Raw genomic sequence first — 25,723 nt, 5'->3', positions numbered from 1 at the left:
TACAGTACCAACATGTTATTTAATTCAGGTTGTTCCATTTCAACAGTTCAAGACCTATGAACATGTATAATTAAATTTAGAAATCCATTTCAGCACTTTTTTCTTTACCAACACAGCCAGTAGATCACAGTCAAAATGGACTAAAAGACAAAACAACCACACTGTTGTTTTCTATGGAGCACCGTAGGGGGAAATTTTTTCTTTTGCACTACCTTGCAAAACGTTTGCGTTACCTCACAATATGCTTAGTTATTTGCCGGTCTATTTTGTATACAGTCACGAATGTCAATTGAAAATGTGAAATCTATACACATTAAAGAGCCTCAGTGAAAACGTGTTTATTCTTAACTCTTTGATGCACAAAACTGATTGAAAATCGATTTATTCCCTGCATGTTTCTGTCTGTTTGTGTAAGGCTGAGATGGATCTGCACATGAAAACGGCTCTTTAAACCATTCAGACCAACACAAAGAGACACAATCAAACTGTCTGATGACTTTATGACCCAGTGATAATAACTCAGAAACAGTCCAAATAGTTTGGTTGTATTTTTTCTTTTTCTTCTTACGGAAAGTTTCTGTTTACATCAGGTCTGTGGTGCATTTCTGTCCTAAAGAAAAAGATATAAAACTTCAGGTATTTCACAACCAGACATAAATGGAAAAAACCTCACAAAAACCTTATAGCAGAAAGTCTAATGGCCACTGAAAGAAAGGCTTACAGTATTCATTTATGCTGCATGAACTGATCAGTAGATTATTAGACAATGCAAAAGAAGAAAAAAGAATCCTCCATGTCCCCTAGGGGCCTCCATAGTTTTCTTATGTCAGGAAAATCAACATGAATTAAAAACTGGGAGCTCCTCTTGTTTCATTTGGTCAAGGAACTGTTAATGACTAATTTAACTTTATAACAAATACACGCTTGAGTTCACAAGATAAACAAGATCTCAAACTGTTAAATATCTCTGTTATATAATCTTACAGTCTTCCATCCAGATCTGCCAGTCAGTGGTTGTTGTGTTGACATGTGAAAGCGTCATTCTGAGGTGCAGCTAAGACAAAATACAGGAACAATGTGAAAGTTACCGAGCACTGAACTGGGCCTTGAGCCCGGAGTTTAACAGAAGTTGTAAATATCAAAGTGCCGAAGAGAAGGGAAAGGCCACGGAGGCCTAATGACGGGTGGTTTTGGCGAGCAGAATCAATTCTTCACAGAACCTAAACCTGAGTTAAGGCACGGAGGAGGAGCTGTCGAACTCCAGCGACGTGTGCTCCAAACCGCCGTATCCGTTCATCTTCTTCAGCTTCAGCTGGTCGACGTGGAACAGGCCCTGGGTTTCCAGGATCGACTCCTTCTTGGAGAACATCCTGCTGATCTCCATGAAGGTCTTGTTTTTCGTCTCTGGGATTACAATGTAAACGTAGACGGCGACCGAAAAGCAAACTGTGGCGAACACCAGGTAGCAATAGGACCCGGCAGACATCTGATGGCGGAAGAGACAAGAGAGCAAAGAGATGAGTTTTCAAGTTGGAGTGCCTGGATTAAAAATAAAAAAAAAAAAGCCAGATTTTCATAAAGTATGCATCAGGTTGTGATGCCTTGAAAAAGTATCTCTTTTTACTTTTTCTCATTTTATTTCAAATTAAAGGTTTGTGTGACAGACCAACACATTGTATTACAAAATTTTAAAAAAAAATACATCAGATGGCATCTGTGTAGTATACACATTTAGTATACAGCATCCAATTTTCTGATATAATCAAATAAAACCTTGGGCAAGCAGCTGTGTGTGGAAGAAACCTAACACTACTACTATCAGAAAACTTGATTCCCATTATAAAACATAATGGTGGCAATTTCACTCATGGATAGAATAATGGATGGATTGATTGATTTTGGATCATTAATTGAATTTACGTAAAAATGTAACCAGAGATTAAGTTTCAGAGTAAAATATTTTGACAGAAGGGTTCATTTATTGCACCTTGTACAATTACCTTAAACAGTGTTTTGCTTCCCCCAACCACCTTAATTAAACTATTTAGCATTTCTGAGACTTTCTGGTTAGTCCACTTATGTTGCTCCAAAACACACAGAAGTTCAAATGTCATAAGATAGCGGAAAAAGTTTTCTGAAAGAAAGGATACTTTTGTAATATGCTACAAATTCTGCAGTAGATTTATTTATTTATTTAGTTTAGTTTAGAAAGCAGCTGAAAGCAAAAGGCAAGAAGTCGCTGTGCCACTGAAGTATCAATGTGCTCACGTGAATCAGAGCCTCAGTTACTCTGAGCAGTAATTGGACCAGCATCAATATGCATCAATAGCATCAACACGCTCCAGAAATGTTAAGGACTCAGGGACACGTGATGATGATGATGATGATGATGATGATGATGATGATGATGATGATGTACGGCAATCACCTGTAGGAAGGGGAAGACAAAGCCCACGGTGAAATTAGAGAGCCAGTTCAAGGAGCCTCCTATGATGTAGGCTGCAGGACGATGGGACTGTTTGAACAGTTCTGCTGTGATCAGGAAGGGAACCCCAGCTGCAACACAGGAAAAAAAAAAAAAAAAAAGTGGTTCCAAAAATCGATTTACTTCCTGTGAGTCAGTATAAGAAACACAAACATGTGGATTTATTGGAAAATAATGTTCTGGTCCGAACAGAAATGCAGCGAAAAGTCGTGGTCATTTCTTCAACAATACAAACGAAATCCAGGGTTTCCCTCGGTGTATTGTAAGCCTGGCGGGTCAACAGGCTTTACTTGTGCCCCCACCAGGCTAAGCATTGATTATTTATTTGTTTTTTGGAGGTTTTCTTTAGATTTTATAGTTGGTGTTCATGTATTCATCTTCCAATCTTTCAATAACACATAATTGTCATGTGATATTTTCAAATTTCCTGTCAACTTTAAAAAAATCTTTAGCTCAAAAACACGACGGGCCGCTGGATGAATGACTGTCTTAGCACCTGACCACCAGGCTTAGCAAGTTTTCTGGGAGAAACCTTGAAATCTAAAAGTGTTTTGACTTGATGAGAACAATCCTGTAAAGACTTGAGAGCTAGCGGTCTCATTGCGAGTGGAATAACACGTGTTAAACATTCTGCTTGCTTTTTGACTTTTCATAAATCTATTGTGAATATTTGTCAGCGCTCCACAACATATGGATTGTTTCCTAAAGTGCTTTCTTCTCTTAAAGCACACTGAACCTGTTAACACTGGCCAAACTTTTTAAATTGTCTTGGTAATCAACTACAAGTGGAGAAAAAGTGGATTGACTTGTTAAATACAAAATTATAGAAAAGTAATTTTCTGTAAGTTTCCATTAGCCAGGACTCTGACTCTCACTCTTAGCTCAATTTGTTCTTATTAGAATGTCTGAATGAAATGTGTCAAACTTGCCTGGACCGATGCAGAAGCCAGCGATGATGCCAACCACACAGCAGACGCTGACGTAGCGCATGAACAGTAACTTCACCTGTGAGGAGAACAAACAGCATGATTTCATGAGTTTATCTGTGATCAGAGCATACTGCTGCAGTCCAGGTTTATTCTGTCATCAACACTTTACTTATTGTCTAACACAGAAAGCAGATCAGCGCTTCTGTGTTTGTTTTTGTGTGCGTACTCTGTCTCCTCCAACCCCATATTTTTTTGTAAAGTCCTCTGACACGCTATGAATTGGTGCCACATGTTTACAAGTGAACTGAATTATAAAGATGATGCCTAGCGTCCAACTTAAAATCACATATATTTCACAATATCAGATAAGACTTTGGAAAGAAGAAAAAAAAAACTATAGAACATCATAACCAAAGGCATTCCTGGCATGTTCATAGAGGAGGTGCTTTCCCTTTCTGTTCAGGCACTGACTGTGTCTGCTTAAACTCTTTGGTCCTGTGCTTTCCACTTGTTTAAGTTTCACAACATAATTGAATCCAATTAATTACAGAACCAGAAAAAGAGTCATTTACTGATGTCCAAAATAAAATGAAAAATTTTACTTAATTGAAGCATACAGAATCATAATTTCAATCATTTTTGTTTCCCTCTACACCCCTATCATCAATTGACTTTTTTTTTTCACCAGTAAATGTCGTTTTACCTGTTTTTGACAAATATACAGTGTATAAATATATAAGTGTAAAGTGAATAAGGTTGTATTGCTTCAGCAAAATGGCACGTAGAAACCAGTGAGGGCTTGGGTGTAAAAGTGTGAACTTTGTTCATGCCGTCTCCTTGAGCTTTTCACAATACTACCAATGAAGGTACCTGTGGACGCGCAAACAAAACGTCTATGTTGTGCCTCTATTTAAACATTCGGATTAGCATTTATTTTTAACTTATAGCATTCGTAGGGTCTTTTCTCACGTTTGCAGTTTTCTTTGCAGTGGCTATTAAAACATACCCATAACTGCAGGATGGTCACTACTGTGCAGATGCTGACATTCAACGGGCTACTCTGCGCACACACCTGTAAAATGAGGGCCAATGTGATTCCAGCGCTGCAGATCCCCATCATGGTGAAACCCCCAATCATGAGATGCCTCCTTCCCACCTTTTCTATAGTGAAACACTAAGAAATACACACCTGATGTCAGCCACTGTATATAAAAGAACACAGTCGGGGTAAAAGTGAATGACCGGGCAGCACTTTGACTGCCTTTGGTTTTTACCGTGCTTTTCAAATAAACAAATGAATGGATAAACGAAATGATCTACGGCTATTATTATTGTTATTAGAAGTAGGAGTAGAACACATAGATGTATTCTATCTAATCTAGCAAAAATAGGTGTATATTGAGGCCTTTCTCATTTCCTTGATACTCAGCATTAAGCCAATACATAACCCTGAAATGTACTAATATTTCCATGTACATTTCGTTATCATTTCACCAAAGCAGTTTATCCATAAGAAATATAATATAGCATATGTAAAACAGTGCAGTCTCCCTGACTCGTCCAATAAAATCGAGTCTTCAAGACACACAACACCCAAAACAAGTCATCATACCAGCTCTATCACAGCATGTCTCATTATTGAATGCTTACCCCGATGAGCCCAGCGATGATCTCTATGACTCCCGTCCCTGCTGTCGTGTACTGGATCTCTGGAACTGGGATGCCGGCGTTCTTAAAGATGTCGTTCGTGTAGAACCAGATCTGCCGGGCAGAGAAAAAAAGGAACCTCACCTCTGAATGTCCAGTTGGATAAATACCTCGCAGCTTTTTAAAGTACAGAACGGGTGCAACGGTTATTCCTACAATGCTGACATAATGTTATAGTGTGACATTAAAGATGACGCAGCTTGTAGAGATTATAGAGATTTGAAACTGACTGCATTTGGTGTAAAAAGACAATGAGGGTGATGACTAGAGGACCAGCTGCCTACGTATGTCATCACACAAGGTTGATGTTGTTTTACGTATATTGATACCTTAATAAGCATATATATTAATTAGCAATTTGCATGATTTTTTTTTTATAAAATAACAATATTTTTCTTAACCTTGTTTCTGATTCTCCCATTTGCCTCTGCCTGTTCCCTTCCCTTTCCTGCATCCACTCACCTGTGATTAGCCCTTCTGCTCCCTTTGGCTGTGTTTACATAGCAGGTGTTGATGCTCAATCCCGATATTTGATATGATTGTTTATTGTGTGTGCGCGTGTGTGTGTGTGTGTGGTCACACTACTGAATGATGCGACTGTTTACAGACAGAATAGTGGATGCTGCAGTCTATGGATGGATTTTAAAGTTAGTCAGAAATAGGAGCTACCAGTATTGTCTCAAGATCGTAGCAAGACTAAGGAAGAACAAAGACCTCTGTAGAGCACTGATGGCAACATCTGTGGAGAAGTCTCTGCGGGGAGGAGTAAAGAGGCTGGTGTGGTGAGAGAAGGATTGAAAATATACAATCTCACCCACCCTGCTCTAGATCCTGTGCTCTTTCTTGGAGTCTCTCTTTTCATATCTTCCAAGTTGCAAATTATGGATCTGGTCAGCTGGTCTCTCAACGCAATTGATCAAATTTTCTTGACAAGAAAACTGGAAAGGATAGCCTTCTTGCCCTGCTTGGACACTGGCTGTTGGATACGAGATGGATTCCTGGGGTAAGTGGATGTCCACATACTGTCTGTCTAGGATGTTGAAGAGGTGAACGTGATTGGACTTTTGATAACAGGATTTCTTCTTTCTGGATTTGGCAGTCAACCTGGCATATAAACAAATTTCATAAAATGTCAGCTGCTGTTTGAGAAGCTGCCCGGCTCATACGAGGGAACGTGCAGAGCAGCGAACGCTCAGAGAGTCGCAGTGGTTGTTCCTGAAAACTTTGGAGAAGTTACCAGCTTTGCTCGGAGGGAGCGGACAACAAACATGTGGCTGTTTTGGGAGTCGCCATTGAGATGTACCAGTGAGACTCCAAGGCAGATGCAAAATTAACGGAGTCGGGCTGATACAAAACGATCATTGTTATCTGAACTGGCTCCCCCTGTGTTTTGGATGGCTGAGCTATCTCAAATTCTCCTGGATGTTACGCAAACAAGATGCTCCGCTCCCACTCTCGTACCCTTCCCGTGACATCTGTGGACTTGACCCAAAGTGCTGCCAAGGCTGCTGATCAAACTCTCCATCACTTATCAAGGACCATGGCTGAGGGGGATTCTGGAGCAGTGTCCATAGGCTTACTTACTTGCAAACACACACATCCACGCATTTGCGTAGCTACAAAACACACCGCCCCTCAACTCACCGCCTCCATTACATTGTCTATAAAGGAGGGGGCCTTTTCCTGTGCAGAGGTTTTCTTGCAACCTCCCACTGTGTCCTTTACACTATAGGGACAAAGTGTGAGAGCTCCACCTCCAGCCTCATCTTGTTCATTTCTGATCTAATAAAAGGATTGTCTTTTTGATTTTTTTTATGATCCATTCAATGACAATCCCAAGTTCTTGTTTGTAATTTAGTCCAAATAATAATAATAATAATAAAAACACACTTTATGACAATTCCAACATCTGTGGGCTGCTGAGTGTGATGGTGAAGAGAAGACACAATGGCAGACGGTCCATCTGACACACAAAACCAAGACGTTGTGTCCGTTTGGACTAATCAGGCCTGAAGCTGCTTGGTTAGAATATTGTTGCGTTGTTTATGTTCATCCTGATCTCCTTTAATCTTTTTATAATATTTTTTTGTTATTTTTTTGTTTATAATTCCAAAAAGAGAAGCTGCAGAACACTGAACAGCTTTGCAGTCTCAGGGTAACCAGCCCAGACACACAACAGCTGTTTCCTCTTAATCCATTTAGTTTCACTTGTGTTTGAGTTCACTTTCTTAAGCTACATGGAGAGATTTTTGTTTTTTAGCAAGTGTAAAAATCAGAATTTTACTGTAATGTGCGACAGTTGTACTTCTCCAACAACGCTCCAAGAAATACCTTACATTTTGAAGTTATTGTAGAGCCACATAATCTTGTCTTATCCAGAGATGCTAATTCTTTGACACACCAGCCTTCGACAGTTCTAACGCTTCAAGATCGTTTCTATCGTTGCTAAGCACCTTACAGAGTTGCGTGAAACGCTGAAAAATCTTGACCCGTATCGTTTCTTAAGATGCGTAGAGTACTCACAGCGTCAATCCCAGATAGCTGCATGCCAATGTTGATAACCACCACACTCAACACTTGCCATCGGACTGAATCGTCCAGCAACAGGCTCCAGACCGACAGCATTTCCACGGAGGACAGGGAGCGCTGTTCCTCCTGCATCTCTTCAATTTCAGCCTGGATGTCACACTTGGCTCTGTACCATTTGAGAGCTGAAAAGCATCAGACAGAGAGCTGAATCCCATCGGCATGTGACAAGTCAACACCGGGAACATACAGAACTCACCAAACACCTGAAAAATTCCACTTGTGTATTAACTTTTTTTTACTTCTGTTGATCCTTTCTACCGATTTTGGCATCATCATGTTAAAATTTGGTCAAGCGTAATGGTGTTTTGTCTTTAGTCTTATCTTGTTTCTCCGTGGCTGTGGCTCCTGTGGAACTAAATCTTTTGAGTGATGCGCGTAGAAGCACTCAATATGGAGTGTTTTAAAGTGTAACTTAAAAAAAATCGTACACTTTATTTGACGGGGTGTGCACAAGACTGACACCTGTCATAAAGATGAAGGAGTTTTCATGAAGGTTGACGACTGCGGTCATGAAGCGTCATTCGGTAAATCATGACACTTTTAATGCAAAGTTGACAATTTTAATGGACTTTTAATGCAAATTTGCACTGAAAATGTCATTATTTACCGAATGACACTTCATAACAACAGTAGTAAACATTTATGAAGGCTCCTTCATGATTATGACAGTGTCATGTCAATCCTATGCACACCCAGTCAAATAAAGTCCTTCCAAAAACTTCATCAGATCCCAGTTGCTTAAGTTTTCACTGTAATAATCTGCTATCTTTAGTGCTTTATCCCACTGTTGCACACTGAACACACTGGTGAAAAAAAATCCCTTCATATGAACATGAGGGGGAAAAAAGGAAGATTTTGTGAAACATCAAATCTTTTGATTTAAATGCAACTTTTGATGATCGCCTCAAACTGACCTTTTTCCTTGTAAAGTGCCTACATTACAAGAATCACAGCTGTATGGACTCGATGATGCCTTTTCTAATTTAGTCTCTCACCATTTCTGTAGGAATAGAAGCAATGCAACAATACTGACCTGTAATTGTGGCATGAACATTGTTCTTCTCAATCAGCAAGTACCTAGGGCTCTCTGGGAACCACGGCAGCAGCAGCAGCTGGATGAACGTTGGCACCACCACCACCGAAAGAAAGAGAGGCCAATACTCCTCCTGAAAAAGCAGCAACACAGAGGATCAGAGAGAGATCCGTGTAAACACCCTCAAGAGTGCAATACTAATATCAGAGGGAGGAAATTTTGATAAGGAAATAAATATCTCGTAGTGCCATTTTTCACACTAGGATGTTATATGCTGTTTTTGAAATATATGGGAGAAATACTCTATAATGGAAAAGGTCTAATGGTTCAGTTAAGAAGGGAGATTTCACTGAAATTATTCCACCAGGTATAGTGGAGGGGGGCTATTTCAATATGGGGCTGGGGGAGTTCAGTTTACGCTCAGTTATTACAATGTTAGAAACTACTGGTAAATTCATACAACACAAATTTACAATTTTATGCTAAACAACGAAAAAAATAATTGACAGTCGTGTCAAAGGTTTTTAAAAGCTAATTAGAAACCCAAAAATATCTAAAGCTGTTTAACATGGGAGAGTGAGCATTACAGGAAAGATTTGGTTTATCTTGGCTTCTGTCTGTCATGTGGAAACAATTGCTGACTGTAACCTCTCGGAAGAGGTGAAAACCTTACAGTTTCAGTTTCTTTCTTATCTATTAACATCCTAGACGGGGCATCGTTGTCAGCAGAAGCATTTGCGCTACCTTTCCCAGGAGCTCATGGAGGCCGAGGATTTGGGCAGCAAAGACCCCGGTTCCTATAAAGATGCTCGGAACAAGACCCAGAAATCCCCTCAGGTTCTTTGGCGCTATCTCACCAAGGTACATCGGTACGACACTGAGAGAGATCCCTGCGGGGACACGAGCAGAGAAAATCCATATTTGACTCCCGCACATGTCGTCCATCCACGTTGAAGCTACATGTAGAAGTTTTTATGCCGCTTCTATGGTCCTATTGTATTCAATCGGACATTGAATAAGAACATTGTTTTACTAAATGAGTAGCTGTCAGTAAGTCTGACATAAACACGTGAATTCTTCACAACCACAAAAACAGACTGTAGATGACTTTACAAAAATGTAACTGATCTGTTATGCCAGCTTTGTCACAGATATACAGTAGCATGTTGTGTAATTCTGAAGCGCAGGCGGCGTCTCTGCTGTTCATTTCAAAAAGCAGCGGTCCTCTAAGTAGGCTAGGCGTTTCATCATGTCTGACAAAGAGAGCAGAAAACATATCACTGATGAGGGGCTTCAACTTTGTTCTCTTTTCGACTGATATGAATATTACAACCATTTATAGGAAAAGTTGCCACCTGCTGCTTCTACACTGATGGGATGCCCACTGGTGTGTGCCCACAGTAGGACAAAAAGGAGCATGCATTTCTTTAAATGTTTATGGGGTTAATGACGATGGGTGTAGTAATGGTGTTTCACCACTAGGTGGCGCATGGAGACTCTGAGCTGCCTGTTGCTCTGCAGTTTCACATAAGCTGAGAGAAATTGGAGGAACACAGACTGCGTCTCCCGTGTGCTCATTTATATGCTGTTTTTCAGCTTCATCTGCTGCTGACGGGTCCGGAACCCTGGTACCCGTTACACTAACACAAACACAACAAATAGAACCCCAGATATGAAATGAAATTATATAAAGTAGAACTCATAATGTTATGTTTAAAGGACTTTTTTTCAGCTGATGTATAACAAGATAAGTAGGCACACATGTGGACTTGTGTGTTGTACGTATGCGTGTATGTGTATGGGTGTGTGTGTGTGTGTGTGTGTGTGGGGGTGTGTGTGTGTGTGTGTGTGTGTGTGTGTGTGTGTGTGTGTGTGTGTGTGTGTGTGGGTGTGTGTGTGGGTGTATGTACAGGTACCTGAATGTATCCCTGTGATGAAGCGGCCAATGATGACCATTTCGGGTGAACCACAAATCCTACTGAAGCCCATAAGGGAGCCAGCCATAAACACCAGCACTGTTGTGTTGACCACTGTACCCTTCCTGAAAATGAAACCAGAAACATAAAGATATATAAATATGAATATTCACTCAGCACCCCAAATGTGGCTAACTGTGATCTCCTTATTTTCATTTATTTATTTATTTCAAACATGATAGAAGTATAAAATCACTCACATGAACAAGGAATGCAAAAGACATATTTTTGCACCACATTAATCTTAACACTCTCTTGCTAAGTTTAAGTTAAGCTAAGAGTTTTTCTTACAAATTTGAGTTTTGTCTTTTTTTTAAGAAGATTGGCCATATTTAATTGATTTTTAAAAGTCTGCGCATTCTGCAAAGTTATTCATTTAACCACTTCAACTTATTTTATTTAGCATTAAATTCATAAAAGATTAAAAAAAAAACAAAAAAAACATTTGTAGCAAATAATGAGCACTTGCAGCTAAAAAATGCTTAAAAATGTGAAAAGCCGAGTCGATTTTCTTTATGTAACATCAAATAGGGCTGGTATGCTGATTATTAATTTGATTTAAAAAAAAATTGTTTTTTACAATATTTGGACCAAGTGAAGATAAAACTATGACACTTCAGGAGTTCTGAGTAGAACATATTTATGGACAAAGAAGGTTTTTTCTATCTTAAATGCAAAACGTTGACATCTTTGTACAGTTTTATCTTAGACGCTGCTTGTTATTTAGGATTGTAGCTTCGCTTCAGTCAGTTTTATTTTATGCAGCTGCGTTTTATTTTTGAATTAAAAATGTCCACTGTATGTTGAGCTGTTTTTGACTGGGAAACGATGTGTGGCAGAGTGGTGCTGGAATGTCCTGAAGCAGCAAACGCACCATCTGGAAAGCTGCAGTGCAGCCTGGAGTATTCTGATTGGCGCCACTTGTAAGAGAAAATGACCCGAAGAAGCTTCACAGGGAGCTTTTTAACGATAAAAACTCCCCCCAAAATTTAAGATAAAACAATATAAGGTCATTTTGGTAAATTAAACACCGTCTTTAATTGGAGCTGAGGTGGAAACCTGCTGAGGGGGAGGAGAGGAGTCTGCCATGAAGAGGAAAACACGGTGGAAAGTCAGGTAAGCTAACTATGCTATTATGGGTTTCACCTTCCTGTCGGAACCAGTCTGTTTTTTTTTTTGTTTTTTTTTCAAACAACTACCAAAGTAGTTTGAAAGTGAACCGAGCGAAGTGCTAATCCTTCACCGTTCATGCTCGGCTCTGGAGAACTCGAACAACTCTTAAGTTTGTTTGTTTTCACTACATGAACTATTAGAACTAAAACCAGAACCCGCTGCGAGCTAGTAACAGAGCAGAAAATGTCCAAACAGCTAGCAAAGAAACCACAGGCATATAAACAGAATAAAAGCCTCATGGACCGCTCCGGCCTGTTGTCGGTGACGTCACATAGAGCCGCCATCTTTGAGCCCTCGCTCCACTCGGTGCAGTTAGTGAAGTATCAGCGCATTTAATTCATCATAAATCGCTAAACGCCTTTTTGCTGGAAAGCTTATCCAAACTGCTATCATAGCTATTAATTATTTTAAACAATAAAAAAAAAACACACCGACTCCAAACAACTTTTAAAAAACTATTCGTCGCTCTGTTCAATACTCCCGTCCCTCACTTCCGACGTCTGTCATGGCGCCTCGAATGATTGCAAAGGGTCAATTTTTTGGGTCATGTGGAACTGATCTGATCGTTTCCATAGAAACGAGCAGAAACAAGACATTGCCTCAGAACTACAGTGAGGTCATTGTAGCTATGACCTCATCTGTGATGTGGTCAAAAGATCAAAGAACGTCTGAGGTTATGAGGGCTTGCATTTCAAATCATCAGTTCATATTCAGTCAGCTCTTCGAACAGCAACATTGCGTCTAGCAAGGATTTTCATTATGAACAAGTTATTGGTCGGCATGTTTTTCCCCCTTGGTTTTGGGGTCGGATATTTGGTTAGCACTGGAATGCAGAAGCTTTTTGACAAAGTATTTCCCGGTAGCGATTCAGAGGAAAGTATCTCAAAGGACGAGAGCACTGAGTCTGAATATGACGATTTCGATGCTTTCCTCTTTGAACCTTCCTCGACTAGGGAGGTTCTTCGCGAGTCTTCCCTGACTGGGAAGCAAGCTTCTCCGGCTGGAGAAGCAGTTGAGTCCGAAAGCTCAACATTTGATTTGATGAAGACGGCAATGGATGAAGACTGGACCCATGACGAGAGCGATGTCCAGATTCCTGTCTTAGGGAATGATTTAGCCAATCTTCCCAGTGAGAAAGAGACAGTAGAGTGTGAAAACTCGTTGACAAAGGCACTAGATTGGACCCAGGCCACAACTGTTTGCTCGATCCATGAAGAGAGCGCTGTTCAGACCGTTGTCCGAGGGAATGATTTAGCCAATTTTCCCTCAGAGGAGGCAGACGAGTCTGAAAACTTTTGGATGGAGGCAGTAATAGAAGAGTGGACCCAGGCCGTAATTGAATCCTGGATCCGCGAAGAGAGCGTTGTTCAGAGCGCTGTCCGAGGGAACGATTTACCCAATCTTCCCTCAGCGAAAAAGACAGTCGAGTCTGAACAGGCAATTGCTGCTTTCACGAAGGCAGCACTGGAAGATTGGTCCCGGGAGACAGTTGATGCCTGGATCCAACAAGACATCGCTTTCCAGGCCACTCTCCTAAGGAACTATTTCTCCAATCTACCCCTAGAGAAGAAGACAGATGAAAGGCCAAGTTTCGTTTTGACGCAGGCAGCAATAGATGCTGCCTGCGTCTGGGAAGAGAGCACTTATCAGGCCTGTTGGGTAGAACTTTTGTTATTGTTGTTTTTTCTTTTGAGTTTCTTGGGCTTTTCATTTTTATTACAGATTAGCCTTTACTTTAGTGTTTTCATCTGGGGTTTCTTTTTTCTATATATTGTTTATTCACTTTCTTCTTCATTCAGTTCAGTTTCAGAAATACTTTTTTGATCCCAAATGGAAATTAAATGTTGTTATAGCCCAGTGTTTCTCAATTCCGGTCCTCAGGCACCCCTGCCCTGCATGTTTTAGGTGTTTCCCTTCTGCCACACACCTGGATTGAATCTTTGGGTGATTAACAGGCTTCTGCAGTACTTGCTGGCTGGAGAAGACGTCATGCAATCATTTGAATCAGCTGTTCTGGTATAGAGGCACATCTAAAACATGCAGAGCAGGGGGGCCTGAGGACTGGAATTGAGAAGCACTGTATTAAATATAGCCCATCAACATTCTTCAAAGAGCCATTGAATATGGCTGTCGGCAGAAAAGATCTCCTGAAGCACTCTGTACCACACTGAACCTGAAGAAGCCTCTGACTGAAGATGGATGCTCCGCCTTCCCAAGACAATCTGATGAAGAGGATGGTCAGGATTGTCCCTAATTTTCTTGATCCTATGAAGAATCCTAAAATAAACAACTAAATAAAATCAAATAATGTACAAAAACACATGTAAAAACAACATGTGTTTTTGCATTAACATGCAAACTGAATCCAAACTCAGTTAATTTGTCAATAAATTTGCTGAATGTTTTTTATGTGTAATTATATATTCATGAATTAAAAGCAAAGAAGACATAAAAAATATCCTATCTGATCTCAGAAAACGTTTTGAGTTGAGATTTTTGAGTTTATCAGCAAAATATTGTCAAAATCACTCGGTTTTAGGTATGCTAACTCCCACTAGCAGGGGGAAGTATGTATTTCTTCTAATGCTGCCTCAGTTTTACTAGTTATCAAATTATTATCCATGATCAATATGGTGAGTAACAAAAAGTCACTAACTGTCACAAATAAGCACAAACAACACAGCAATCGGTAATCCTCTGTTCTCCACTAGAGTGGGGACAAACTATTGCAAAAATATATAAAAATACTTCAATAAAATTAGGAATTTACTGCAAAAACACAAAATCGTACCAAGTATTTTTGATATAGTTTCTATTACAAATATCTTTGTGCACTTGAAATAAAATAAAGCTAATTTACATAACGTTTCAGAAAGATATAGGAGCTTGTTTTCAGTAAATAATTCCTTAATATTGATTAAAATATAACATGGACAAAATGTTATAAGTGAAATAATCTGAAAGTGAAACTGATAATTTCTCATAAATATTAAGAAATGATTAACTTAAAACAAGTTCCTATATCTTGCTGAAAGGGTTACGTGTAAGTTAGGTTTGCTTTATTTAAAGTTTTAAATAAGATATTTACACCACAAACTAGACCAGAAATACTTGGAAAGGTTTTATGTTTTTGCTGTTTTATTGCAACAACAACAAAAAAAAGAACTGTGAAATTTTGGAAAGAGTGTGGTTTTCGGTGGGTTTAAATAAAAGTTGGCCCCCAAATGACATTTGCTTCGGGCCTCACATAAGCTTGGACCGGCACTGCTTGGAATATCTGAACTGGAATATCAGCTGATATGACTTTTTTATTCACATTAAATGAAACTTTTTTATCAAAAACATCTGATTTAACAAGTGAAGAATCAAAATAAATAGATTTTTTTTAATCCTGACAGTTGCTATAGTAAAATTCCAACTGGTTAGATGTTTTGTAGAGGAGAGGGGGTTAAAGAAAGTCAGAGCGGGAAATGTCTGAAGAGAGGTAAAACGTCGGGAAGCAGGCTGGTTTAAAAATACTCCCTCTGAAGCCAGAAATAGACTTTGTACAACCTAATCTAGGTGCAACGGAAGCTTATCGTGCTTTAATTGTGGACGAACTGGAGGTTTGTTGACCACAAAGAAAGAAAAGGAACAACTTTGGAGCAGAAGTTTGTCATCTTTGAAAGAGGGAAACGAAACGGCTGCATCTGCTTCCCCTTCCCAGCTGTGGATGAAAACATTCTCAGCATCTACATCCAAACCGGAGCGAAACGCAGCGGAGATGCTTTGATGGAGTTCCGCTCCAGCTTGGCTGTTTTCCCCCTCAAGTCCAGTTTTCCAGGTGATCTGCCAGGAGGAACCATGGCACGCTGGAGGTGCTGCTTTCTCATCCTCAGCGTCGTTTTTGCACCCGTCTCTGGCGCACAGCTGTCAGGTACAGATTATTCACGGTGATCAGTGCGACTGTATAAGCAATGAGCAATTTGCCCCGTGAGATTTATTTTGATGTTAACTCATTAAAGTAATTTGCTTTTACGGCGCTGAGCAGCCGCAACATCTGGCTAACATAAACTGCTCTAAAGAAAAACGCAACTTGGTAATTTATTATTGTTGTTGTTGCAGTCCTATAGTTTAATTGAACACCCAAACTATGAAAGACATCCTCCAATCAGAATTAAGTTGAAAAAACAATACTTTTAAAATAAATCAAACATTTAATCCACTTCTAAATGTAACTTTCCGTGTGTTGGCAGTTTGATGGAAGAAAGTTGAAAAGTTTTTCTGTGATGCATCTCAGTGGAATCAGTGACTCTATGAAAAAGTTGCTGTGATTGGTCAGAATCAGATTTATTGTACTATTAACAGGGGGCAACAATTTTAGCATGAAATTAGTCAGGAAAATGTTTTAAATACAATAATTTGTTCAGCTTAATTATTTGAAAAATGATTTTTATTTATTTTAAATTGTTGTCTCAATCAATCTTGTGTTGCTCATACATTGTGATAGATAGACAGACGTATTTGCTTATTAGGGAAAAAGGTTGTCCAAACAAACCTTGCCCTCGTTAAATTAGGACGTAAATGTGATTAGATACTTTTTCGGTTAAATTTTGCCACCAACACATTAGCCTGGTTCTGGTGTTTTTTGCCTCCAGCAAACCACAGCATCAGCCTCTGCCCTCAAATGAAGAAAACATAAAACAGGCCTGAACCTTTTCATGAGTGGCTAGTTTACCAAAGTTACTCCAGAAGAGCATAAACACCTCATCCAGGCTAGCCAGGCTAGCTTTCTCCAGCTGAATTTCTGCTGGGCCAATCAGCCTGATTGGCAGCTAGCCAGAAGGCGGAGTTGTGAACGATGATGTCAATTTTCTGCGCCGTTTCAGAATTGTAGTCTGCCTGTAGTTTTAGCTATGGCGGCGAAGAACGTGAACGAAGCCGTTCAGTCCACGTGGGTCAACGTTTCCAGATATTGAAATAACATTAGCAAGTTTGAGTAACCCCTTGAGTTATATCCCCCTTCTCTTTCAAAAAACACTTCCTGTTTGAGCTCAGGTTTAATTATGCCTTAAACATAATTTCATCAATTTTAAATCCCACCAGATCTTCAAATTTAAGAATTCTAGATTTTAAGAATAACGGGTTTGTGTGTTCATAAAAACTGGCAGTATGGATGATTCCTTGGTCATTTTCAAGAAAAAAAGTTTGAAATGATTAGATCTATGCAACATAGAGCACTATCCTGCTGATCATAAAGGAATAGACTATGGAGGACTTTTCCTGCCATAATCCAAGAGCACACAGACAGCAGGACTTCATGTCTTTCTTCTCAAAACTTGTAATGTTTGTACTCAAACCTTTGTCCGTGCGCTCTTGCAGAACTCTCTGCTCGCTTATGAAACATTCTCTGCTTGCTTTTGGAACAAAAATGCACCATCGCCTGGCAAGTGTTGTACTGGGTGCAGACTGAAAATGTGTGCTCTCGAAATATGGCAGAAAAAGTCCCCTATAGGGGGATTTCAATATTTGCTCCTTAGGAAACAAATCTTACCTGCCAAAGCGAGAAACCAGCATACCGACAATGAGGGAGCCCAGCAGACCTCCGATAGCAAAGACGGACACAGTGAGAGAGTACATGAGCGTCAGCGTCTCCCCACTGAGTCCTGTCCCATTACGACTCACAACCGTTTTGTTGTAGAAACTCTTTATGTACTGGAAGAGCAAAGTGGCAGTGAAGTTAGTGATCAAAATAAAATTGCACATTGAAACAAGATATTGAACTTGACGACGCGTTGAACTTGACGACAACCAGATAACAGTTGAAAAGGAAATCGTGTATTTGCGATGTTGCAAAAGCACAAGCAGAAAAGATCCAGGCGCTTTGTTGTCAGTGGCAACGTTTTCCTCTGTAATGTCTAATCTTTTTCTTGTTTTTAGAGAGGTTTAAGACAAATAATTATGACATGTGAAAACAGCACTGCTCACTGTTACATTTTATTCATTGTACTTTATTTGTGTCCTTGTGTTCTCCAATTAACGTCCACTGTATGTTAATTTACCTTCATGGTAGACAAACCACAATTATCTTCTGTGGAATTACATGCAGAAGAGCACAACTGGACGATGTTTTAGAGAATGCACAGTTTACACAGAATATTCTTGATCATATTTGTCATATTTGGAAACATTGCAATTATAATAAACACACATTTTAAGTATATTTATCTGCCCCAACGATTGATAGAATATTATAAACATTAAAAAAATATTTTGGTAGGATCGCATGATTAATCTCGATTAGACTATAAAAACTGTGATTAAATAGGTCAGCATAAGAATATTGTTTACCATGGAAAAGTCTTGACCAAGTAGCTTGTTTGCATGTAACTTGTAATGTCAAGATGTCTTTGCTCTTTAGTTCATGTACAACTAAATAAAATTCATCAAGTTATTTTAGATTTGTAATACTTAAATCGTGTAACGTAACTTCATTTGTTTTTATATGTTCCAATAATTGGTTATTTCAACAATAATCGTTTGTTTCTCAAACTTTTTCATGCCGAGGACCACTTAAGTCACGGATCACCTGACCTGACATTGCCCATAACACATTTTAATGTATGATGCAGCCTGAAATGAAAATGTTAGTCTCAACTCCTGCGTTGTTGTTTTCTTTGTGCGTACTAATGAGAAGACTGGTGCTGTTTGGTAAATGTGACTGGTCGCGATAAAGCCATGAACGGGTCTACTTGGCCATTTTGAGTTATTTACAGATTCTGAAAGTGTGGAGGCTTATCTTTCCAATCATGTCAAGCACCAGGAAATAAAAAAAGAAGTTGTTCTTTACAACCAAGTCTTATGTGCATTAATAACATCTAGGGATATTTGTGATTTGGAAGCACAATTAAAGGAAAATAGACTTGAGTTGCTTTAGCAAAAAAAAAAACCTTTTCTGCACCATTATTTATTATATTAAAAATAATTAGCCCATTTATATAAATTGTATTAATTTAATTTAATAATTTTTAATTAAATAAAAATAACAATTGCTGTTAAAGTAAAAGTATAAAGTATTGTTATATTTTTTGATGGGGGGAAAAAACTACATACTCAACAATAAATGAGGTAAGTTCACTATGCTGTCATTTATTGTGATAAATTTAATAATGATAAACTGTTAAAATGTTGATTTTGCCACATGGCAACACTGTACCATTAAGATTACAATTGTATTGCTAGACTGGCATGTTGATCTTCTAGAGTCTGCTATAATGGACCTTACCAAGCTCCGCCCACAACCGACCTACGTGACCGTAAGTCTCACAAACAGCCTCGCGGCGCGTTGTTTCTATGTAAACATGATAAGTGCATCATTTCTACCGGATTTTCACAATATATCAGCTACTACATGGACAGAGGAACTAACAAGTTCATGTCATCATCTGGGAGGAGGTTACTGGTTTCTCAGTCACAAGCTGGTTGCAAACCTGAGGCCAGCAGGTGTCAGTCAGTTATGGTAGATCTGAACTTTGACCTCAATATGAGAAGCTACAGACTGATGGGAGGAACCAAAGAGCTCTGTAAAGGTAAAGGCAAATCTTCTGAAGTTGGGATATAATTAATTTAATTTCACATAATTACCACTGTAGAAGCCATTTGTTTGTTAAAATGTTATGAAATATATTTGTTCTATTTGATGTTTGTTGTGAATGACGTAAACTCACAAACGAACGAGGTAATTAGTCCAACGTTTAGAAACTACAGCGGCTGTAATGCGCCACAGCAAAGGTACAGTTTCCAGGCTTAATATTTATTTCTCAATTATTAATCAGCGCTTCCCTGAACACAGCGATGGTTGATTGACTAGCTGTACTTGGTGCTAACGTGGCTAACACGAGTAACAATTTAGTCCAAAGCCTTTTCTGCTAAAATAAAATCTTCAGTGTATGTCAGATACAGACACATTGCCTATTGATCTGTTTAGCTAATGTAAGACTGTGTAGCAGACAGGCTTCAAGGTGTAGAAGTTGTATCAGTTCTGCCGTTATGTTGTACTTAGCTAACGGGAAGCTAAGTGTGTTTGTGAGACGGCCACGCACGTGACCACGTAGAATGGGCATCAGCCAATGAGAAGCGGCCCCTGTGGTAAGGTCCATAATGCATTTTGTGAGTCCTTTCAATATTGACTATATGACTATATTCGATACTCTTTCTTCCATTTACATTATTAATGCAACAATGTTTGATAGTTTCTTAGGAAGAAAACCAAACTAGCAGTTCCTTTTTATGGTAGTGAGGATGCATTAGGATTTAGTGTTGAAGAAAATGAGCAGCTTGCAACTTTGCAATGAGACTGAGCATGATGAAGAGTATGAGCCAGAGAATAAGAACGGGCAGGACAGGAGAAACAGTAACAGAGGGACAGTGAGGATGAACATCTATTATTACTTGAGTGTTGCTTTAAAGTGGCAGGTTCATAACATACTAAGGATGTTTGTTTGTTTTCTAGGTCCATCTCCTCCACTGGAAGCTGACAGGAACTGCTTCATCAGCCTCCGCAAGCAGTAAGGCAAAGACGGCAGCATCAAGACACTCAAATCAAATAAAAACCATTATATCAATGAAATATTGAAAAACATTTTTAAATAGTTTTTAGCTTTCAAATGAGTTTCATTGGTAAGCATTATTGCTACTGGAGACTATTTAGGCTATAACCTGAGTTGTTAAATAAATGCTTTTACAATAATAAGCCAAACTCTTGTTTTCATTCATTTCCACTATGGTACAGTGTTGCCAAATGGCAACGTCAATTAAAAAATAAATGAAAAAAGGAATATTTTTTATAAATTTGTCTTTATTACGTTTACTTGGTTTATTTTAAGTTTTAAAAAAAAAAACATCCCAAACATTTTTTTTCCACCTGGTATCATAATGCATACCATAAAGGGTTAAATTTTTTAATTGAAAAAGTAAGTAACCTATCACTGCCTTCTGTATTATTATTATTATTATTATTATAAATTCAATGGGAGGCTGTTTCTTCCAAAGTACAACAAAAACAGACTAAGGGACTCCTTTGTCCCTTGTGCAATTAAACTGCTCATCTTCTCCCTGGGAGGAAGAAGGGATAACAGGAGTACAGCGGAAACAGAGGAGAATGATTAGCTGTCAATGTTTTGTTTTTTTTCTTTCTAATATTTTAAGTGTTTTGTGTATTAACTGAGAGGGCTGTGTGGGAGACAGAAGTGACAGTTTCACCAAGGGGATCTATCTATCTATATATCTGTCTAGCTAGCTAGCTATCTGTTTTGTCTAAATATTTATTTTGTTAATTTAAGAGTGATTTTCAAATTTGGCCTGATCCCATTGTATATTCCACTGAATGTTAGAATATCTAAATATGAATGACAGTGGGCCCTGAGGATCAGGTAGAAAAAACATTACATATACGGTATTGTTATTGTCCTTTGTTGATAATGGCAGACAGATCGTCATGTATTAAACATAGTGTTGGCGGCGTTAGCTGGCATAATTCTTCTGACAGGTACATTCTGAATGTGAGTGTACTTTCTGTGAAGTGTGTGTAGGCGTGTGTGTGTGTGTGTGTATGTCTTACTGCAGCAGGGGAATTGACCACAGCCAGGTTGTAGCCATACAACATAGAGCTCCCAAATGAAGTCAAGAATGCCACTGCTAGCAGAGAACCAGTCAGTTGCTGCAATCACAAGCAGATACAGCTGTTCAAGAGAACTGCATCCATAAATGGTGGGAAGAGTAATTGCTTGGTTCTTATACTGTCCAAAGAGCATGTGCACAATGAACATAGGTTTTACTGAACATCTGGAAATTCTCCAAAGAACGATTCTTGGTAAAATCAAGAAAATTGCAGACAACTCTAATCATCCTTCTCCTGAGACTGCTATACAACAGCAGTCTATGTTTCTGCGAGAGTTGCTATTTTTTTCAATTTTGTTGCGCTTTATTCGTGCACAATGACATTAAAAGAAATTTTGATTCTGACTCTTACAGTAATAGACTTCCTCAGAATTGAGCATGTACAACACTATTTAATTTCGCTCTAGACTTAATAAGGTATGATCGAATTAAATCCATCCATTGTCTATACCCACTTACCCTTGCAGGGTGGCAGACAGATTGGTGCCTATCTCCAGCAGTCATTGGGAAAGAGGGGGGGTACACCAGTCCAACAGAGACACATAGGATATAGAATCACACACACGCTCTCACAGTCTGCTTATTGACTTGTGGGAGAAAGCCAGAGTACAAGGAGGGAGACCATACATGCACAAGGAGAACACACAAACTCCATACAGGAAGCCCCCAAGATCAGGATTTGAACACAAGTCTTTCTTGGTGCCAGGCAACAGCTCTACCAACTGTGACATTGTGCAACCACAGAAGGCAACAGCAAATTCTCTTTGCCCACCGATGGAGGTGCAATCAGAATAAAATCCTTCGAGATTCCAATTAGTGGGACTTACTGAAAATACACTGCATGTTCGGTTTATTTAGAGTAGGGGTGTCAAACTCCAGTCCTCGAGGGCCGCAGGCCTGCAACTTTTAGATGTGCCTCTGCTGCACCACCTGAACAGAATAATTCGGTCATTAAGGCTCTGGAGAACTGATCTACACAAGGAGGAGGTAATGAAGTTATTTCATTCCAGTGTTTTGTACCTGTGGCACATCTAAAAACTGCAGGACTGCAGCCCTCGAGGCCTGGAGTTTGAGACCCCTGATTTAGAGGAAAGTGACTGAATTCTCACAATTTGAGGGATTTTATCATAAAGTGTTTGGTGGTGATGAGGATGGACATAGTCAGAGCCAGGGTGAAGTGGAGAAATGAGCTTAATGCTGTCCTCAAAACCAGGAAACACAAGTGAGCTACGAGACAACGATCACTAACTGAGGTGGGCAACAATGACTCGACAAAGTCAAGGATCCAGCAGGGAGCAGGAGAGATAGGTGAAGTTAAATGCACGGGGTAATTAGGAAAACACAAGACAACTGGAATCAATCAGGGACTTGACAGGACAACACAACACAGGGTCTACATCAGGGGTCTCAAACTCGCGGGCCAACTGCGGCCCTCAGTACAATAGTTTGTGGCCCCCGCCTTAATATGAAAGTTTAATGTTAGTGCGGCCGCGAGTTTGATATAATTGGCACTTTTCAGTGTTGTGTGCGAAGCTGAACGAACTTGCCAATCACGGTGGAGTATATTGCTCTCGGGGGCGGGACATCGGCCGGGCCTATTTGCATTTTCTATTTGTCATTATTTGCATGCGGTACATGCGCAATTTCCGCGGCCGCTCCCGCTTCACGTGCTTCAGCATCCAGTCTAGACCCGGAAGTTGCTGATCAGTGTAACGTAATTAAGGTTAAGCGCTGTAACGCTTGGGTTGTGTTTAAGGGAGGAGAGGAGGCGGCAGATTCGTCAGGACGGTCAAAAACTCACAACCACGCTGGTACTGGGAATTCCCCAGTGTTGTCCTTTAATAAATACGCTCTTCACCAACCTTACAAAGCCGGTTGAACGGCTGCTATATTATCAGACATGAAAATTGAGCAGCATCCAAACAACCCGTAACATTACTAAAAAGTTAGGGAGCCAACATGTCCGTCTAGCACGTTTCTCCCACGCTCTCTACAGAGAAGCCGTGGCGCATACTTCTGACATCATTAGCAATCTTAAAGAGACACTACACAATTACGGCTGTTACAGCGCCTGACTACGGCCAAATATGGTAATAGGCAATCAGAAAGGTTCGGCTGAGGAGACCGTGTGTGTGAATGCGGCCCAGCCTCACCCAGACTCTACCTCCAGCGGCCCCCTGGTAAATTGAGTTTGAGACCCCTGCTCTACATTAACCAATAAACCCACACGAAAACCAACACCCACACAGATTTGTGTAATAAAAGTTTATTCAGTGGGAAAGATGGAGATTAAAGTGGATCTAATTGCAAACTCTTTTTGTCTGTACAACCTCAATTCACACAGTTCACAGCACACTACAGAAGCCGAGACGTGAATGACCAGTAAAAAATGAAACCAAAGTATCCTGTGCACCAGGATGTCTGTGATATCACTTTACAGCACAAAGTCGTTCTTCTTATTAACTTGAGAGGGGGTACCTGAGCAAGATCCAGAACAACAAGTCGTTCCCTGATCCGTGTGAGACTTAGGTGTTTTTCAAAGCACACTGAGGTGTGAGTGATGAGAAAAGAGAGAGGGATCTTTTTTGTGCAAATAGACAGTTTGCAGATATCTTGAAGGAGACAGTACATCAGATGACATCACTTTCAAGGAAGTTTGTCTTGCCTTTCTCAAATATCCTGTGCATATCGCTCACATCCCTAACTGCAAACGACCCATTTCATTTGTTTGGCTGGCAGCCAGCTCAAAGGAGGCCAGAGGGGCAACCACTAAATATTTTTTATGCAACACTCCAAAGACCAATTCACTCACCGAATGTATTCTTTGTGCTCTCCAAAGAATACATTTGGCTCCATGTCTTTAGACTGACACTTTATTTCATGCATTCATTTATTTTTGACACCCGAACATTTTTTTCTTAACGGCACAAGCTGGCAGGTACAACAGAGATTTAAGTCTTAGACGCGAGAGTGTCTAAAACAACATCATGAAACTATCCATCCAGGCGACATAAATACTGAACTTACCGAAGTGATTTTCCCCGATGATGGAATTAAAATCTCCTCAGCCATTTAGGAGTTCTGGTATCTGGTCCAAAGCAACAAAAAGTAAAAAAAAAAACAACAAAAAAAAAAAACAGATCCTTTTCTAAACAGCAGACTCTGTCATAACTGTAATAGCAGGCGTGGTCACACTGGCTCCAAATGAATAATTCTGGGACGTTGTTAGTGTGCAAGTGTGTTGAGCAGCAGTCCACAGGCCACTAATAACAAGCTACCAGTGTCATCACATGATAGGAAGCAGCGTGACAGACGGAGAGAAAAGCCTGCTGAGAGCAATTAGCCATAACAACATTTTAGAGGTTAAGGGAAACAAAATGAATAGAGTGTACGAATAAATTTTTTAAAAAGTAAGGAAGAAAGAAAGTAGGAACTGAAAAGTGAATAAATTAATAGTGGAGCTGGAGTAAGACGAGGACGAAAAGCAGTGGAGCGGAAAAATAAAAGTGAAATAAAGCTCGGATGAGAGCCGAGGAAGAGAAAAACCAGACAAGCAGAAGAGGTGAGAGGAGGAGAGTCTGAAGAGAGAAATCTGAAGAATAAAGACAGAAACAAAAATGGAGCAACAGGGAAGAGATTAGAAGAGATTAGAACTGAACCAAAAGTGGAACTCACCAAGTACACAGTAAAATGAACAGTGTTAGGTCAACACTTGGAGTCAATTTCAACACTGAGCCAGTGAACATATGGTCCCGCCCTGAACAAAGCTAAAGTTGTCAGAGTCAATTTTACTCTATAATCGCTTATAGAGTAAGAGTTGAGTAACACTCACAATTGTTAATATACGTTTACTATTTGGAGATAAATAAGACTTGTAGTGTTACTTAATTATGACACTGTTACTTTTAAAGAGTTATTCTAATTATTATCCAATAGTGTAAGACGACAAGCTACTGGATTGTAGCTACAGCAGTCTGAGAGGCGAGGCTGCCGTTTTGTGCCGGTTGCCCTCTTTTTTTCTCCAGGTGTTTCAAGCTCAAGTGCAGTATGGAGGAGAAAGGTTGTGCAGTGGTTGGAGCAGTAGGCAAACTGGAGCAGATCAGAGAGGAGGGAAGTTTGGGGAAGTTCATCAACCTCACCATCAGGGATCTATTTTTTAATCATTTTATTTTGG

General features: G+C 39.7%; 1 protein-coding gene and 1 long non-coding RNA gene across 3 annotated transcripts; one reads left to right on the top strand and one right to left on the bottom strand.

The window, feature by feature from the left end:
• On the bottom strand, positions 1-25,311 carry slc2a15a (solute carrier family 2 member 15a). 2 transcript variants are annotated; one of them, XM_032554044.1, is made up of 13 exons: positions 25,225-25,311; positions 24,577-24,637; positions 21,491-21,589; positions 17,426-17,586; positions 10,660-10,784; positions 9,488-9,633; positions 8,744-8,876; positions 7,645-7,832; positions 5,065-5,175; positions 4,487-4,588; positions 3,415-3,490; positions 2,429-2,556; positions 1-1,486 (listed from the first exon to the last, which is right to left on the bottom strand). In XM_032554044.1, the coding sequence occupies exons 2-13, from the start codon at positions 24,619-24,621 to the stop codon at positions 1,232-1,234; spliced, it is 1,569 nt and encodes a 522-aa protein (XP_032409935.1). In that variant the 5' UTR covers positions 24,622-24,637; positions 25,225-25,311; the 3' UTR covers positions 1-1,231. The 2 variants fall into 2 exon arrangements, with proteins under 2 accessions (XP_032409935.1, XP_032409934.1); XM_032554043.1 differs by lacking the exon at positions 25,225-25,311 and having other exon boundaries at positions 24,577-25,188.
• On the top strand, positions 5,338-24,745 carry LOC116713780 (uncharacterized). The gene is made up of 3 exons (XR_004337917.1): positions 5,338-5,687; positions 21,462-21,479; positions 24,733-24,745. It is a non-coding gene; the product is annotated as an uncharacterized LOC116713780 (long non-coding RNA).
• Positions 25,312-25,723: the final 412 nt, after the last annotated feature.

The sequence above is a fragment of the Xiphophorus hellerii genome, chromosome 22 (assembly GCF_003331165.1).
Source record: "Xiphophorus hellerii strain 12219 chromosome 22, Xiphophorus_hellerii-4.1, whole genome shotgun sequence".
Lineage (NCBI taxonomy): Eukaryota > Metazoa > Chordata > Actinopteri > Cyprinodontiformes > Poeciliidae > Xiphophorus > Xiphophorus hellerii.
Note: the sequence above shows the minus strand (reverse complement) of the source record. Positions and strands in the feature narration are given on the sequence as shown.